Here is a 15,617-nt window from a genome sequence, read left to right on the forward strand (position 1 = left end):
TCACAATACCCAGCAATACTGTATGTGTAAAAGGAAGTCCATGTTTATCTTACAAATAAAATATGAAAATATCAATTGCCAAGAGACATGTAGTCCCATTTATGAATAAAAACATGTTCATTCCATAAGACACCTATTCAACATTTCTATGTAGCTCATCTACATAAGTTTTGTAAGTAATATTAGACTCTAGGGGTCAACACTGTGGCACAGCAGGTAAAGCCACCACCTGCTGTGCGGTGCTGGTTAGAGTCTAGGGTGCTCCACTTCCCATCCAGCTCTCTGCTATGGCCTTGCAAAGCAGTGGAAGATGACCCAAGTCCTTGGGTCCCTAGACCCACATGGGAGACCTGAAAGAAGCTTCAGATCAGCCCAGCTAGAGCCGTTGTGGCCACTTGGGGAGTGAAACACCAGATAGAAGTCAGTCTCTCTCTCTTTCAAATAAAAATAAATAAATACACACACACACACAATTAGGGTCCAATGTTATGGCACGACAGGTTAAGCCAACACTTGTGACACTGGCATCCTGTGTCAGAGTGCCAGTTTGAGTCCTGGCTACACCACTTCCAATCTGGCTTCATGCTAATGTGCCTGGAAAAGCAGCAGAAGATGGCCCAAGTAAGTGGACCCCTGCACCCATATAGGAAACCCAGAGGGAATTCCTGGCTCATGACGTCAGCTTGGCTGTTGTGGCCATTTGGGGAATGAACCAGCAGATGAAAGATATATCTATCCACCTCCCCCCATCCCTGCCTTGTATGTGCTTGTTCCACTCTGCCTTTCAAATAAAATTTTTGAAAATTAAAATTAAGAAAGCAAAACAGGTGTATATATATGTATATATATATATATATATACACATAAGATTAAATAAAGGTAATTACAACTACTTTCTAAGATAGTTATAAAGATTAAATTAATTAATCTGAGTAACATGATTGGCATGTAGCAAATATTCAAGAAATCCTAGCTATTACTGGATTCCATTACTATGGGCAACAAGCTTATAATAATGATCTCTGCCTCCTACTGTTACTGTCCTTGTGTAAGTCCCTCCTCAGTATGGGTTGGCTATACTGAGTTGCATTTAATAAAAATATGACAAAAACAGTAAGAAATTACTTCCACGCAACAAATTATGAATAGACTGAGTTCCACCTTCTCACACTCTCCCTCTATGGCTCGCTCTGTTTCCCTCTCTGAAGATGGCTGCTGTGTTGTCAGCTGCTAATTGGAGAGGCCCATGTGGCCAGGGACTGAGAGAGGCTTCCAGTCAACAGCCAGCAAAGACCTGAGACTCTCAGTGAGGAAGTGAATCCTGCCGGCAATCATAGGATTGAGCTTTGTGATGACACCAACCCTGTGAGACACTCAGAGCACCCAACGAGACTGCCCCAGACTCCTGACAGAAACGAAGACGTGGTAACTGCTGCCACTGGAGTCATCTGTCACACAGCAACACGTAAACACAATGCCTGACATCTAACACACGTAATATGCTCCAGAAGAGCTACTTTGCACTAAGAATGCAGTATTGTAACTTACAGAACAAAGCACAAAGGAGAAAAGCCAAACGACGTCACATCCCATTCCATACCTGTCCTCCTCTTGCCAGCATGCTCACCCATATAGTGCTGGTGGGTCGAGAAGAATTTTCCAAACACGACCTACACTCCCCTGTGTAGGCATATTTAGAGTCTTTTTTGGCAAACACATACACTGTGTTTGTTGCCATTTTCTCTTGAGCAATCAAAACCTAGATAGACAAAAAGAAAAGTTACAGTAACAAAACTCAAAGAAAGGTCACTGAAGTGAAATCTGCACCTTAATGTAATCTAATCATGCAGGCTCACCAGAACACTCAGTACTGAACATTACAAACCCTGCCTTGCACAAATGCTGCAAGGAGAAACAGAAGTTGACCAAATTTCCAGTATAACTAAATAAAGCTTTGGTTTACACAGGTTTATGTCACACTACATAATTCATCTGCTACTTCCAGTTTACTTTTTAATTTCAACTTTAGTAATCTGAATTTTAGCTATTGTTTTGTAATATTTTAAAATGCTACCCTACCTTTTCTGATCCATTAATAATGAAGTAGCCACCAGGATCCAAAGGGCATTCATTTAATTCACAAAGATCACGATCTGTCAAGCCATTCAACAGGCAGTAAGTTGAACGCAACATAATTGGAATTTTTCCTATAAAAGTTTTCTGATGCTGAGTCTGAAGTTGTTCCTCGCCTTCCTTGATGACTGTTTTGGTTATATCAACATAAAGTGGAGCAGAATACCTTTAAAAGTAAGAGTAGATCACAGCTAAAACATAAATCTTCAACTGACTAAAATCCATTTTCTGGAGTCTACTTCAGTGTCAGCAGCTGAACAGAAACCCGTTCTTACGTGAGATTTCTTAACCTCGCTTCATTGGGCATCATTGGAGAAGGAGCACCATCTCTTTCCCAATGCGTAGGCTTGGAGAGGTAAATCTGCTCAAACTTCAGCAAGTATCTTGGCTGAAATTAAACAAAAAACATGAAAAGTATAAATAATCTTGCACATAAGTTTTAAAGATTCCATTTCCGTTGACATCAACATTTTAGATCAAAACAACTGTCAGATTTAATACATTTTACTGATAATGGAGATTCTCCAAAGTCAACATGCACACTGCAGAACTGACAACTTTCTTAAGTTTTCTGAAGCCAGACGACAGACAGACTTAACATACCGTAACTAAGGAAAGACTGCACACATTGTGTGTTCTGAGTTTATACAAACAGTTAAAATGGAATTATATTAATGTTCTATATAGTTTCATGTGCCCTCTCCTTAGTTAGGGTCAAAAGTATAAAGTTGAGGTGAGAGTTTAGCCCAGTGGCTAAGATGCCACTTGAGAAACACATCCTATAGCTGAGTCCTTAGGCTCAAGTTTAATTCTGCTTCCTATTCCAGCTTCCTGCTAACGCACACCCTGGGAGGCAGCAGGTGATGGCTCAAGTATGTGGGTCCCTGCCACCCATGCAGGAGACCAGGAATGAGTTCTCAGCTCCTGGCTTCTGTCCAGCCCAGCCAGAGAAATTTGAGGCTTGAACCAGATAGAGACCAGATGTCTCTGTCTCTGGCTTTCAAATAAGTAAGTTTTTGAAAATGCAAAGTGACCAGAGAAGAAAAAAAAATAACAAATTTAGATAATTAGAAATACATAGAATGTTAGAAAAAGTAAATCTAACTCTCAATTAAATCCACAAAAAACACTAATCATTCTAAATAAAAGACAGAACTTCCAAACCTGATGATCAAAGCCAAAACACAAAAAGATTTTCAGTTAAAAATCTACCTACTGCCTAACGAAGCAAGATCCATGAGCACAACTTTGCAGAGGTGACTGGACACCAATACATCTCTAAATCAAATCTCAGAGAAGGAGACCTTGGAACCGAGCAGACTCTCCCGTGGGAACGCTGCTGACACCCAAGTCTCCAGAGCTGGAGTGGGCAAAGGGCAGAGAAGAAGAGTATGACAATGAACCAAAGGAAAGCCAACTCGCCCTCATTACCACTCTCACACTGTCCAAGACACATCTAAAACTTAAGCTATTGCAAGGTTTCACTTGATTCCAGCCACTTTCCATTCCGAGTAAACACCTTTCTAAAATAACACTTCTTACATGTTCTTTGACAACTTTTCAACAATTCCTCATGAATCCAATGATACCCAAAGCCTTGGTCCCTTCTAATCTCCTACTACCACCTATCAAACACAGATAGCATGAAATCACATACTGTTTATGGCGGTCCCCATCTCAACTGTAAGCTAAATAACCAAGTACTTTCTTGCTGAAATTCCTTAGCATTTTTTCTAAAGGGTCTTCTCCCATCTTCTCCCCTGCACTCCAACAACCTTCAGTAGAACTTACTATCACTTTGAATTGCCTGTCACAGTGTTAACTCTCACTATACCAAAGACCATGAAGAGAAAACAACCCAAGGACAAAAAAACGAAACTTTATGTCCCTTTTTCCAGCACAGCATCAGAAGAACCAAATAACAGCAGAATGTGTGTGCAGCCTCTGCAGCTAAATGAGAACAGACCAGCTTGAGGAGGTAAGCTGGAGAGCGCAGGGACTGCCTGGCCAGCAATAATGACCTCCCCCCACCCCCGCCCCACCCCCACCAACAGCTTTTATTCCTGGGGCTTCCCCTACCTCACACTGTTTTTCACTTTTCCCTGTTTCTCAGAGCCCAGCACACTCCCACAGCTCCTCCTCCACTTCTCTAAAACAAAGCAGTCATTATTTTGGGCCACTTATTTCTTTACAAGCACTAAATTATAAGATGATACTTTAGCTATGATTTAACAATGCTAAAAAGTACAAATATGAACAAAAACTAAAAGGAACTGAAAAAATAAATAATTGATATGTTTGGGTCTCCTCTGAGATTTGATTTAAAGAGAAATCCATATGGTTTTGATAAGGTACTTAATGCAATAAATAAAATTTGAGGGAAAAGTCAAACACTTGTTCTTTTACAATTCTTATACTGTGAAAGACAAAAGTTATCTGAAAAGCCATGACTATTTTGGCTTGCTTCTGCTGGTTTTTCATATTTCTGCATCCCCTCTTCCCAATCTTATTTGGCATTTCAGTTCTGGATTTCTTGCAAAAATGCATCTCTCCACTATTAAGAATAAATCAGAAGGTGATACTGAAGATGTTGTAAGCGCACTGCTAAATGCTCCTCCTGACTTTGTTTTAGGCTTTAAACCAGGTAAGGGAACTGAAATTTGAAACCAGTCTTCCTTTTACCTGTGTAATGCTATTAGAAACCATCTTACCGGTTCTTCAACTTCTCCGCTGGCATGCTGGGCTTCTGCTTGCAGATCTATGGGGGGAGCGTCTTCCACAATTCTTTGAACAGACATCTGAATGAACTCATCAAAAGAATCCAGTTGCTGTCTGACCAGACCTTTCTCATCAAAATAGGAACTAGGAAAATAAGAGTTTATAATCAGTTGCCACTCTTCTCTAGCTCCCCCTCTCCACTTTTATTATAACTCAAAAAATACTCAAGAAACCAACACTATATACCAATGATTACACAAGAAACTATGAGATAACTTAAAATGGTATAATGTCGCGGATATTTCCTATGTAGAACTTATTGTTTAAAAAAAAAACTTATAGGCAAAATAATTAAAGCACCATGTAAAAAGGAAGCCCTGGTTTACAAATATCCTTTATAGACAAATTTCATTCAACCTCTTCAACCTCTTCGAAACGTTTTCTGAAAAAATGTCAGGAGACATCTAAAGAAAATGGATAGCTAAAGATAACAAGAACTTTAGTCTGAATGAAATGGTGATATCAATTACTAAAACAGAAAATGCAGAACATTATTGGAGCTAGCATTATGGCGTTAGCATGTTACGCCACCACCTGCAACACCAGCATCCTATATGGGTACCAGCCCGTGTCCCAGCTGTTCCACTTTCAATCCATCTCCATGGTTATGGCCTGGGAAAGCAACAACAGATAGCCCAACTGCTTGGGCCCCAGCCACCTACACTGGAGACCTGGATAAAGCTCCTGGCTTCAGCCTGGCCCAACTCTGGCTGCTGCAGCCATCTGGGAAATGAGCCAGTGGATGGAAGATCTCTCTCTCTCTCTCTCTCTGTAACTCTTTCAAATAAACATACATAACTCTTTTCAAATAAATAAACCTTTAAAAAAAAGAGAGAGTGTGTTAATTTTAAGTTTAGCTTTATTTTGAATATGTTGAAGGTGAGATGAGATTGTCTATCACTTCAAATGACTGGTGATAAAAGTGGAGCACAGGAAAGACATCAGAGCTAGTAGTGCAGATACAACAGAAGCCACATCTTAAGAGAAGGATGGATCATCCAAGAGTAGACATTACTGCTTACAAGACATGGTCAGTTGTTTAGGTGAGGAATGAGCAAGGAGATAATATAATAAAGACACAAACAGATTGAAGCACAAGAAGATTCTCAACAGATCACTCCCCACTACCGCCCAGAACAGTTGCACGGTTGGCCATCACAGGGCTCGAAGAGCTGTGAGCTCTAGCGCAACCCTAAGGACGGGAATATCTCATCACCCCTTAGCAGTAGGAACTGCCTCATCACCACATCTCCATGTCTCAACTCCTCTAGACTGTGACCCCTGCCATCTTGTACCTAGGGGACTTTCTTAGCTTCTACTTCCCTTTCCCTATTAACCGTTGACACCCTTCCCCTCCACACACATCAACATTCTGGGACAATTTACATAGCCCAGCTAATCAACAGTCAATTTTTGGCATCATCAGGTCACCTCATAGGTCACCAGTAGGCCTACAAATTGTCTGGCTGTGGGCCAGGGCCCACTCTGATCCAGTCAAATATGGCCACCACCATTAGAGGTTAGGTCCTATGGTAAAGAACACAGCACATATCCATCCTTATGTAAGATAAAGCCTCAAGAATGGCTGTGGCAATTTCTTTCAGAAGGGATTGTGGAACAAGAAATAAAATTTTCATGATCATTTGAGTCAGGAATTGATACATAAATGCATGAAAGGCACTGCCTGTAAAATAAGCAGCAAAAGTTTTTTACACACAACTTAAGATGAAAAATCTTCACAAAACTTATATATAAGTTTCATTACCCCAAGAAGCTGAACCACAGCTACTTTCTGCTATGAAACAGTGCTGCAATAGAATACTATCTGTAAACATCTAAGCTACATAACTATTTTACATTTATGATAGCTACTATTAGGCTTATTTCACCAGAAATCATCGTACTTTTTAAAAAAAGATTTATTTGTTAGAAATACAGAGAAGGAGACAGAGAGATCCACCTTCCATCTGCTGGTTCACTCCCCAAATGGCTGCAGTGGCCGGAGCTGTGCCGATCTAAAGTCAGGAGCCAGGAGCTTCCTCAGGATCTCCTATGTGGGTGCAGCGTCCCATACACTTGGGCCATCCTCTGCTGCTTTCCCAGGCACACTAGCAGGGAGCTGGATCAGAAGTACAGCAGCCAGGACTCAAACTGGAGCCTAACATGGAATGCCAGCACTACAGACAGCGGTTTAGTCCATTATGCCACAGTGCCGAAACCAGGAATCCTCTTACCTCAGTTACTTGTGATACTAAGTAATAGCACATTCACACTGCTATGTAAAGATTACTTGATACAGGGACGGACATTCAGCACAGCAGTTAAGTCACTGCTTAGGATGCCTGTGTCCCATATTGGCGCACCCGGTTTCAATTTAGCTCTTCCACTTCTGATTCAGCTTCCTGCTAGCGCACACCCTGAGAGGCAGCAGATGATGGCTCAAGTACCTGGGTCCTTGCTACTCATGTGGGAGACTTGGAATGGAGTTCCAGGCTCCTTGCTTTGGCATGGCCCAGCCCTAGCTATTGCAAGGATTTAAGGAATAAATCAGTGGACGGAAGATCTCTCTGTCTCTGTATCTCTGTATATATATGTGTGTGCGCATGTCAATCTTTCAAATAAAATAATTTTAAAAAAAGATCATTTGGGGGCCAGTGCCACGGCTCACTAGGCTAATCCTCCGCCTGCAGCACCGGCACCCTGGGTTCTAGTTCTGGTCAGGGCGCCGGATTCTGTCCCAGTTGCTCCTCTTCCAGTCCAGCTCTCTGCTGTGGCCCAGGAAGGCAGTGGAGGATCGTGCTTGGGCCCTGCACCTGCATGGGAGACCAGGAGAAGCACCTGGCTCCTGGCTTCGGATCGGCGCAGCGCACCGGCCGTAGCAACCATTTGAGGGGGTGAACCAACGGAAAAAGGAAGACCTTTCTCTCTGTCTCTCTCAATGTCTAACTCTGCCTGTCAAAAAAAAAAAAAAAAAAAAGATCATTTGGGCAACCAGCATTGTAGAACAGCTGCAATGCCAGCATCCCACATGGGCAGCGGTCTGAGTCCCAGCTATTCTGTTCCACTTTCAATCCAGCTCCCTACTGATGTGTCTAGAAAGCAAAGGAAGATGGCCCAAGTACCTGGGCACCGGCACTTGCATGGGATACTGGATGAAGCTCCTGGCTTCAGCCTGGATGAGCCCCAAGCATTGTGGCCATTTGGGGAGTAGATGGAAGATTCCTGTCTCTCCCTCTCTCTGTAGCTCTTTCAAATACACTGAGAAAAAAAAAAAAAAATCATTTAGGACCAGTATTGTAGCATAGTAGGTTAAGTCACTGCCTGCGATGCCAGCAGAAAACTGTCAGTCTAAATCCCAGCTGCTCCATTTCTTTTTTTTTTGACAGGCAGAGTGGATAGTGAGAGAGAGAGAGAAACAGAAAGGTCTTCCTTTTTGCCGTTGGTTCACCCTCCAATGGCCGCTGCGGCCGGCGCATCGCACTGATCCGAAACCAGGAGGCAGATGCTTCTCCTGGTCTCCCATGCGGGTGCAGGGCCCAAGCACTTGGGCCATCCTCCACTGCCTTCCCAGGCCATAGCAGAGAGCTGGCCTGGAAGAGGGGCAACTGGGATAGAATCCAGCGCCCCAACCAGGACTAGAACCCGGTGTGCCAGCGCCGCAAGGCGGAGGATTAGCCTGTTAAGCCACGGCGCCGGCCCCAGCTGCTCCATTTCTGATCCAGCTCCCTGCTAATGTGCCTGGGAAAGCAGCAGAGGATGGCCCAATAACCTGGGCCCCTACCAACCACGTCAGGGACACCCAGATGGAGTTCCTGGCTCAGGGCTACAGCAAGGCCCAGCTCCTGGCTGTTGCAGGCATTTGCAAAGTGAACCAGCAGGTAGAGGATCTCTTTTTGTCTAATTCTGCCTTTCAAATAAATACATAAATCTTTAAAAGGGGAGTGGGGGCAGTGTTGTGGTACAGCAGGTGAAGTCGCCACCTGCAACAACAGCATGTCATATGGGTGCCGGTTCATGTTCTGGCTGCTCCACTTCCATTCCAGCTCCCTATTCATGGCTTGGGAAACAGCAGAAGATGGCCCAGGTGCTTGGGTCCCTGTATCCACAAGGGAAATCTGGAAGAAGCTCCTGGCTCCTGGCTTCAGCCTGGCCCAGCACTGGCTGTTACAGCCATCTGGGGAGTGAACCGGCAGATGTAAGATCAGTTGATCTCTATGTAACTCTTTCAAAAAAAATAAATAAATCTTTAAAAAAAAAAAAAAAAAAGGCATTCAATTATACTCCAGACACAAGTGGCAGAAGGTCAAAAGCATGTGTTTTTTAAAGATTAATTTATTTATTTCAAAGTCAGAGTTACACAGAGAGAAGGAAAGAGACAGACAAGGACAGAGAGTGGCAGAGGGAAAGAGAGATCTGCTATCTGCCGCTTCACCCCCAAAATGGCTGCAATGCCAAGGATGGGCCAGGCCAAAGCCAGGACCATGAACTTCATCCAGGTCTCCCACGTGGGCAGCAGGGGCCCAGGCACTCCAGCCATCTTCTGCTGCATTTCTCAGGCCATTAACAGGAATGCCAGATAGGAAGTCTAGCAGCCAGAACACAAACTGGTGCCTACATGGGGTTGGCACTGTGGCACAGTCGGTTAATCTGCCTGCAGTGCTGGCATCCCATATGGGTGTCAGTTCTAGTCCTGGCTGTTCCTCTTCCTATCCAGCTCTCTGCTAATGGCCTGGGAAAGCAGTGGAAGATGGCCCAGGTTCTTGGGCCCCTGCACCCACATGGGAAACCTGGATCTTGGCTTCAGATCAGCTCAGCTCCAGCCACTGCTGCTACCCACATGAGAGACCCAGATGGAGTTCCTGGCTCCTAGTTTCAGCCTGGCCCATCACCTGCTATCGCAGGCATTTGGGAAGTAAACAAGCAGATGAAAGGTATCTCCCTCTCTCTTTCTCTCTCTCGCTGTCTCTCTTTCTCTCTCTCCAACACTCTTTCAATTAAAAAAAAAAAAAAAACTTAAAAAAAAGGATTTATGCAGCATATTCATGTGGAATTTCTACTTATCAAGATCAGAACAAGCAGGACATCCCCTAATCGGCTGCAGTGCCTTGGGTCTCAAAGGTTACCTGATGACAATCCAGCAGGCCTCCTGCCACAAGTCCGGAGTGATCTCATCATCATCCTCATCATACTGCATATCTGCAGAAACAGAAACAGTGACGTCAAGCACAGTAAGCTTCCCCTCGTAACAGCCCACTCCTGTGGCTGACAGCAGAAACAAATCTACTCCCTAGCGAATAAAAAGCAATGCTCTTACCCCTCTTTTCTCAAATTTCAGTGAATTAATAACATGCCTGTATCACATAGGTATTTTTTTCCAACATACAAAGAGGTTTTATTGTAAAGGTTCGGTGCAAATTGTGTGGCTCTGTAAGTTTTCCATTTTCTCGAGAAAGTCCACAAAGTTTTCATTTATAGCTAATCAAGATGATAACTAGCAGCAAGCTCTTAATCCTCCAATCAACAAGCTCCTTGGGGACTGGAGTCAGACCATCAGGGTAATGGGGTAGAGGCAGAAAAGGCTTCCAACATCGGGTCAAAACCCTCAAACAGTGGTCTGTTATAGCAACATATCGTTACACAGACAGACATGACCGCGGGGCTCATCCTTATCTGCCATCCCACATGCTCATCTACAAAGTGATCTTGACACGCCCACTATCACAACAGAGTGGTCTGTGCATCCACCCCTTGAATCTGGGTGGACCTTTTACTCTCCTGTGACTAACAGAAGGGACAATGCATGACTTCAGAAGCTAGATCAGAAAAAGCAATACAGGGGCCAGCGCTGTGGTGCAGCGGGTTAATGCCCTGGCCTGAAGCGCCGGCATCCCATATGCGCGCCGGTCCTAGTCCCAGCTGCTCCACTTCCAATCCAGCTCTCTGCTATGGCCTGGGATAGCAGTAGAAGATGGCCAGAGTGCTTGGGCCCCTGTATCCACATGGGAGACCCAGAAGAAGCTCCTGGCTTCAGATCAGCCCAGCTCCGGCCATTGCAGCCAACTGGGGAATGAACCAGCGGATGGAAGACCTCTGTCTCTCTCTGCCTCTCCTCTCTCTGTGTAACTCTCTCAAGTAAAAATAAATAAATCTTAAAACAAAAAGAAAAGAAAAAGCAATACAGCTTCTACCCTGTTTGCTGCAACACTTGTTTCTGGAACCCTGAGCTGCCAATACAAAGTCCTACTACCACTCTCAGGCTGCAATTCTGTGAGAAAGCCCAAACCCTAAGGACTGGATACTTACAGATGTTACAGATGCTCTAATCAGCAACCCAGGCCTCGAGTCCTCCCAGGCTAGGTGCCGAACATGTGAATAAACACTCCACATCCTCCAGTTCCCAGCCTTCACCCTCCCCAGACCATACACACTGAGGTGACAAGTCATGCATACCAGGCCCTGTCCAAATTCCCAATCCACAGCATCCATAAATATAGTAATTTTTAAAAGATTTATTTATTTGAAAGAGTTACAGAGAGAGAAGACACAGAGACAGATCTTCACTCCCCAGATGACCACAAGGGCCAACACTGGGCCTAAAAGCTGAGCTGGGCAGAGACCTCATATTATGTGAACAGGAGTCAACCAGGAAAAGAAGGTAAGGCTAGCAAGAGTAGAGAAAGTAGTAACCAAACAGAAAAAGGAATTTGTGCAAAAGACATCATGATGAATACACTGTCCTATTCAAAGAATGAAAGATAGCCAATGTGGCTGAAGCACAGGGTGTGAAACTGGAGGTGGGGCAAGAGTTTGGTCTTTACCAAAAGAACTTTGAGGAAGCATTCTAAGATTCTAGCAGGCATGTGGCTAGATCAGATTTCCATTTCTGAAAAATCATTATGGCCAGCATGAACAAAGACAGTGTAGACAACAGGGACAAAAAAATTGAAAAAAAAAAAAAAACCACACACACAAGTTAGGAGTAATCTTGGAGATGGTGGTGACGTGCAGCGAGGGGACACAGAATGGTGACCAGATCTGACTTATTTAGGAAACAGAACCAACAGGGCAGAATGAATGATTAGGTATGGGGCAAGAGAGGAATCAAGAATGATGCCCATGATGACTGGAGGCTGGGAAGGGTAGGGTGAGAGAGGTAAGGGGAGGTTGGATGAGGGGCACCAAAACACAGCTAAGAGTAGCAGGTTCTCATGTTCTGCAGCTCAGAGCATGACTACCACTCAAAAAAACAGATCAGGGACTGGCGCTGTGCCGTAGCAGGGAAAGCTACTGCCTGCAGGGTCGGCATCCTATATGGGCGCTGGTTCGAGACCCGGCTGCTCCACTTCCGATCCACCTCTCTGCCATGGCCTGGGAAAGCAGTAGAAGATGGCCCAAGTCCTTGAGCCCCTGCACCTGCCTGGAAGACCCAGAAGAAGCTCCTGGCTCCTGTCTTTGGGTCGGCACAGCTCCAGCCATTGCAGCCATCTGGGGAGTGAACCAGCGGATGGAAGACCTCTCTCTCTGCCTCTCCTTCTCTCTCTGTGTAACTTTTTCAAGTAAATAAATAAATCTTTTTTAAAAATTATATATTGTATACTACATAAAGAACTCAAAGAGGGGCAGGTGTTTGGCCTGGGGTAAGATGCTGGTTAAACCACCTGCATCCTACATCAGAGTACCTGGGCTCAGTCCCTGGCCTGACCCGACTCCAGCTTCCTAATGCACCCTGGAAGGCAGCAGTGATGGCTCACGTGACTGGGTTAATGTCACCCATGTAGAAAGCCTGTCGCTGTCTCTCCTTCCCCCACCTCTTCCCTCCCCACTCTGTCTCTTAAAAAAGGATTAAAAAAAATAAAAATAAATAAATAAATAAACAGGAGAGAGGATCTGATAGGTTCTAAGCATAAGGACATGGAAATGCTAACTGCTTGACTTTATCAGTTTACACTACATATATGTGTTGAAACACTGCTTGACACTGCATACAATGTACAAATATTACAAGTTAATCAAAATACTTTTAAATAAAAATACACAACGCCCAGGTTTCTGGTTCCCACAAAAGAGAAGGGTGGTACCATGCTCTAAGACAGACAACCCAGAAGCCAGTGGCTTTGGAAGTGGGGGTGATGAGGGGAGCGGGGAGTACATAAAAAACATGGTGAGCTCAGCCTGGGCAGTGACAATTTACAGAAGCCCAGAGACACTTCAGATAGATACGCAGGACATCTGAGCTGGAAATGTGTGCATACGTATTGAGACGTCATCCACATATAGACAGTTACTGAAGCCACGGAAAATGCGAACAGCAGAAATGAATGAGAAGGGACAAAGTCCGATCAGTGTAAGAATCAAGTGACAGTGCTAAGGCTGAGGAGATGGGTTGCCAAAAGGAAGTCACCCATGATGCTAAATACCACAGGACCTGCCCAAGGCTTACACAGTGTTACTGGTTTTATCAACTGGGAAGGGCATCTTAATGAAGCAGCACTGAGATCAGATTAGAACGTGCTGAAAACCTGAGAGGCCAGAAACTCTTCTGAGAACTCCGGTCGTCCATGGAAGGACGTAGGTCAAATATTCCCAGGAAAGAATTGAGCAGAGTTTAACTTTTTTGCAGGTGTCAAGAGAGATCTGACACCTTCACATGGCAACAAGCAATCTGAAAGGAGCAGCCGAAACTGATGAGGGTGTAGCTAACAGACTTCAGAACAGGCAGCAATGGAACACGCGCCACTGGAAGCAGCTTGTTCACTCTTCTCTTCCACACGGGACGACTTTATACGCTGCTAATGAGAATGTAAATTCGTACAGTTAATAGCACAGTGGTCACTTGGCACCATCCTGCAAAATGTTAAATGAATATATCGTTTGACCTGACAATTCTCTATTTAGCAATTTTAATAATTTTTATTTATTTGAAAGGCAGTTCCAGAAAGAGGAAGGGCCTCTATCCGCTGGTTCACTCCCCAAATGGCTGCAGCAGCCGGAGCTGGGCAGGTCCGGAGCCAGGAGCCTCTCACAGGTCTCCCACGCGGACGCAGGAGCCCAGGCACTGGGCCGTCCTCCACTGCCCTCCCAGGAAAAGACGAGAATAACGCAAACCCCCATCCCTAAGAGACCGGCTGAGTTGCACTACATCTGAACAAGCGAGCAGTGAAGGTGGCTCCACACACTGACAGGGAAACCCACTACATAATATTATGTAAAAAATAGAAATACAGGAAAGCACGAATGCTACTTTTTGTCTGAAAATCGGGGAACGACAGAAGCCCATTTGCGTTCACTCACACGTACGTAAAGAAACCCTGGAGCGAAGAATCCGTCCCAGCAGAGACCTGCGTGGGAGCGGTTCCAAGCGCACAGCTGGTGGGTCCGGTGAGCCCCGGCACTGAAACGCTAAGCCTGCGCGTCCGCTTCCTCCGAGAGGCGGCGGAGGGAGCGGGTGGGATGCCAGGGTGGCTGCGGGCCTGAGAGCCGGAACACGAAGCCGCGGAGGCACACACATCTCACAGCCGCGCGTCCCTCTGGGGAGCAGTCAGTTCCAAGGAGACAATTCCCCGAAGCTTAGGACGGCACGGAGGGCCACCCGCGGCCGCCGCCCCCTCCCGCCGTGCGCCCAGGCCTAACACACAACATGACGGATGGCCAGCGCCACTCCGTCCGCCGGCCGCCCGGGGACCCGAGGCCCGTCGGATCGCTCCCGAGCCAGAACAACGCCATCTGCCTACGGTTCCGCACGCCACTCCAACACGGGCCGAACACAGCCGGCCGGGGGCCCGCACGCGCGCACCCCCGCACGCCCAGCTCGGACCGCGGCCCGGGGCCGGCGGGGGGACACCGCGGGGGGCTCCGGGCGGCGGACGCAAAGCCGTCCAGCTCCCCCATTTCCCCGCCGCGGAGTCTGCGTTGCGTGGCCACCTACCCTCGTCCGCGTCGTACATGTTGGCAAACGGCTCAGGAGATCCCAACCCTCAAAGAGAAAAAACACTGAGGCAGAAACCAGCGCAGCAGCCGCCGCACGGACGCAGCCGGAGGCGAAGCAACTTCCGGTTCCGGTGTTCCCACAATTCTCTGCGTCCCCGAAGGCCCGCCCCACCGTCGCCGAGGCGGGATCTGCGCCTGCGCGAGTTGAAGCGTAGGGCGGGCTGGGCTCGGGGTCGCTCAGGCGCGGCTGAGTGGGGCCGCGGCCGCACGGCCCAGGGTCCGAGGCGGAGGGGCACCTCTACAGCTGCTTCACGTTGAGCAAATGCCGCCTGAAAAAAATCCAAGTGACTTTGTTAGAGTTTCTGGCCGTGGCGTGAGCTCGCAGGTTTAAGGCTGTATTGTTCGCACTCCAAAGACCAGGAAGCCACAAAACTAATAATGGGGATTAAGTGCGACGTGTGCTGGCCGTAGCGCCTTGAGAAAGCTTGAAGAAAGATGTATTTATTTATTTATTTGAGAGGCAGAGAGAGGTCCTCCATCCGCTAGTTCACTCCCCCAGATGGCCGCAACAACCGCGGAGCTGAAGCCAGGAGCTTCCTCCCGGCCCCCGACGTGGGTGCAGGGGCCCCAAGGACTTGGGCCAGCCTCTGCTGCCTTTCCCAGGCCACAGCAGAGAGGCGGGTTGGAAGTGCAACAGCTGGGCCTCGAACCTGCGCCCACGTGGGAGGCTGACACGGCAGGCGGCGGCTTTCCCGCTACGCCAGAGCGTCTTGGCGCTT

The 15,617-nt window shown here is 46.4% G+C and overlaps 1 protein-coding gene across 1 annotated transcript in view; it reads right to left on the minus strand.

Moving 5' to 3' along the window:
- Nucleotides 1–14,972, minus strand: part of POLR2B (RNA polymerase II subunit B) — a 43,349-nt gene extending 28,377 nt beyond the window's left edge. Inside the window, exons 1-6 of the mRNA XM_062198787.1 lie at nucleotides 14,837–14,972; nucleotides 10,035–10,107; nucleotides 4,845–4,995; nucleotides 2,409–2,521; nucleotides 2,080–2,299; nucleotides 1,601–1,759 (exon numbers count right to left, since the gene is read on the minus strand). Of these exons, the coding sequence (XP_062054771.1) occupies nucleotides 1,601–1,759; nucleotides 2,080–2,299; nucleotides 2,409–2,521; nucleotides 4,845–4,995; nucleotides 10,035–10,107; nucleotides 14,837–14,855 (735 nt within the window). The 5' untranslated portion in view covers nucleotides 14,856–14,972. The remainder of the gene's footprint in view (nucleotides 1–1,600; nucleotides 1,760–2,079; nucleotides 2,300–2,408; nucleotides 2,522–4,844; nucleotides 4,996–10,034; nucleotides 10,108–14,836) is intronic.
- Nucleotides 14,973–15,617: the final 645 nt, after the last annotated feature.

The sequence above is a fragment of the Lepus europaeus genome, chromosome 8, assembly GCF_033115175.1.
Source record: "Lepus europaeus isolate LE1 chromosome 8, mLepTim1.pri, whole genome shotgun sequence".
Lineage (NCBI taxonomy): Eukaryota > Metazoa > Chordata > Mammalia > Lagomorpha > Leporidae > Lepus > Lepus europaeus.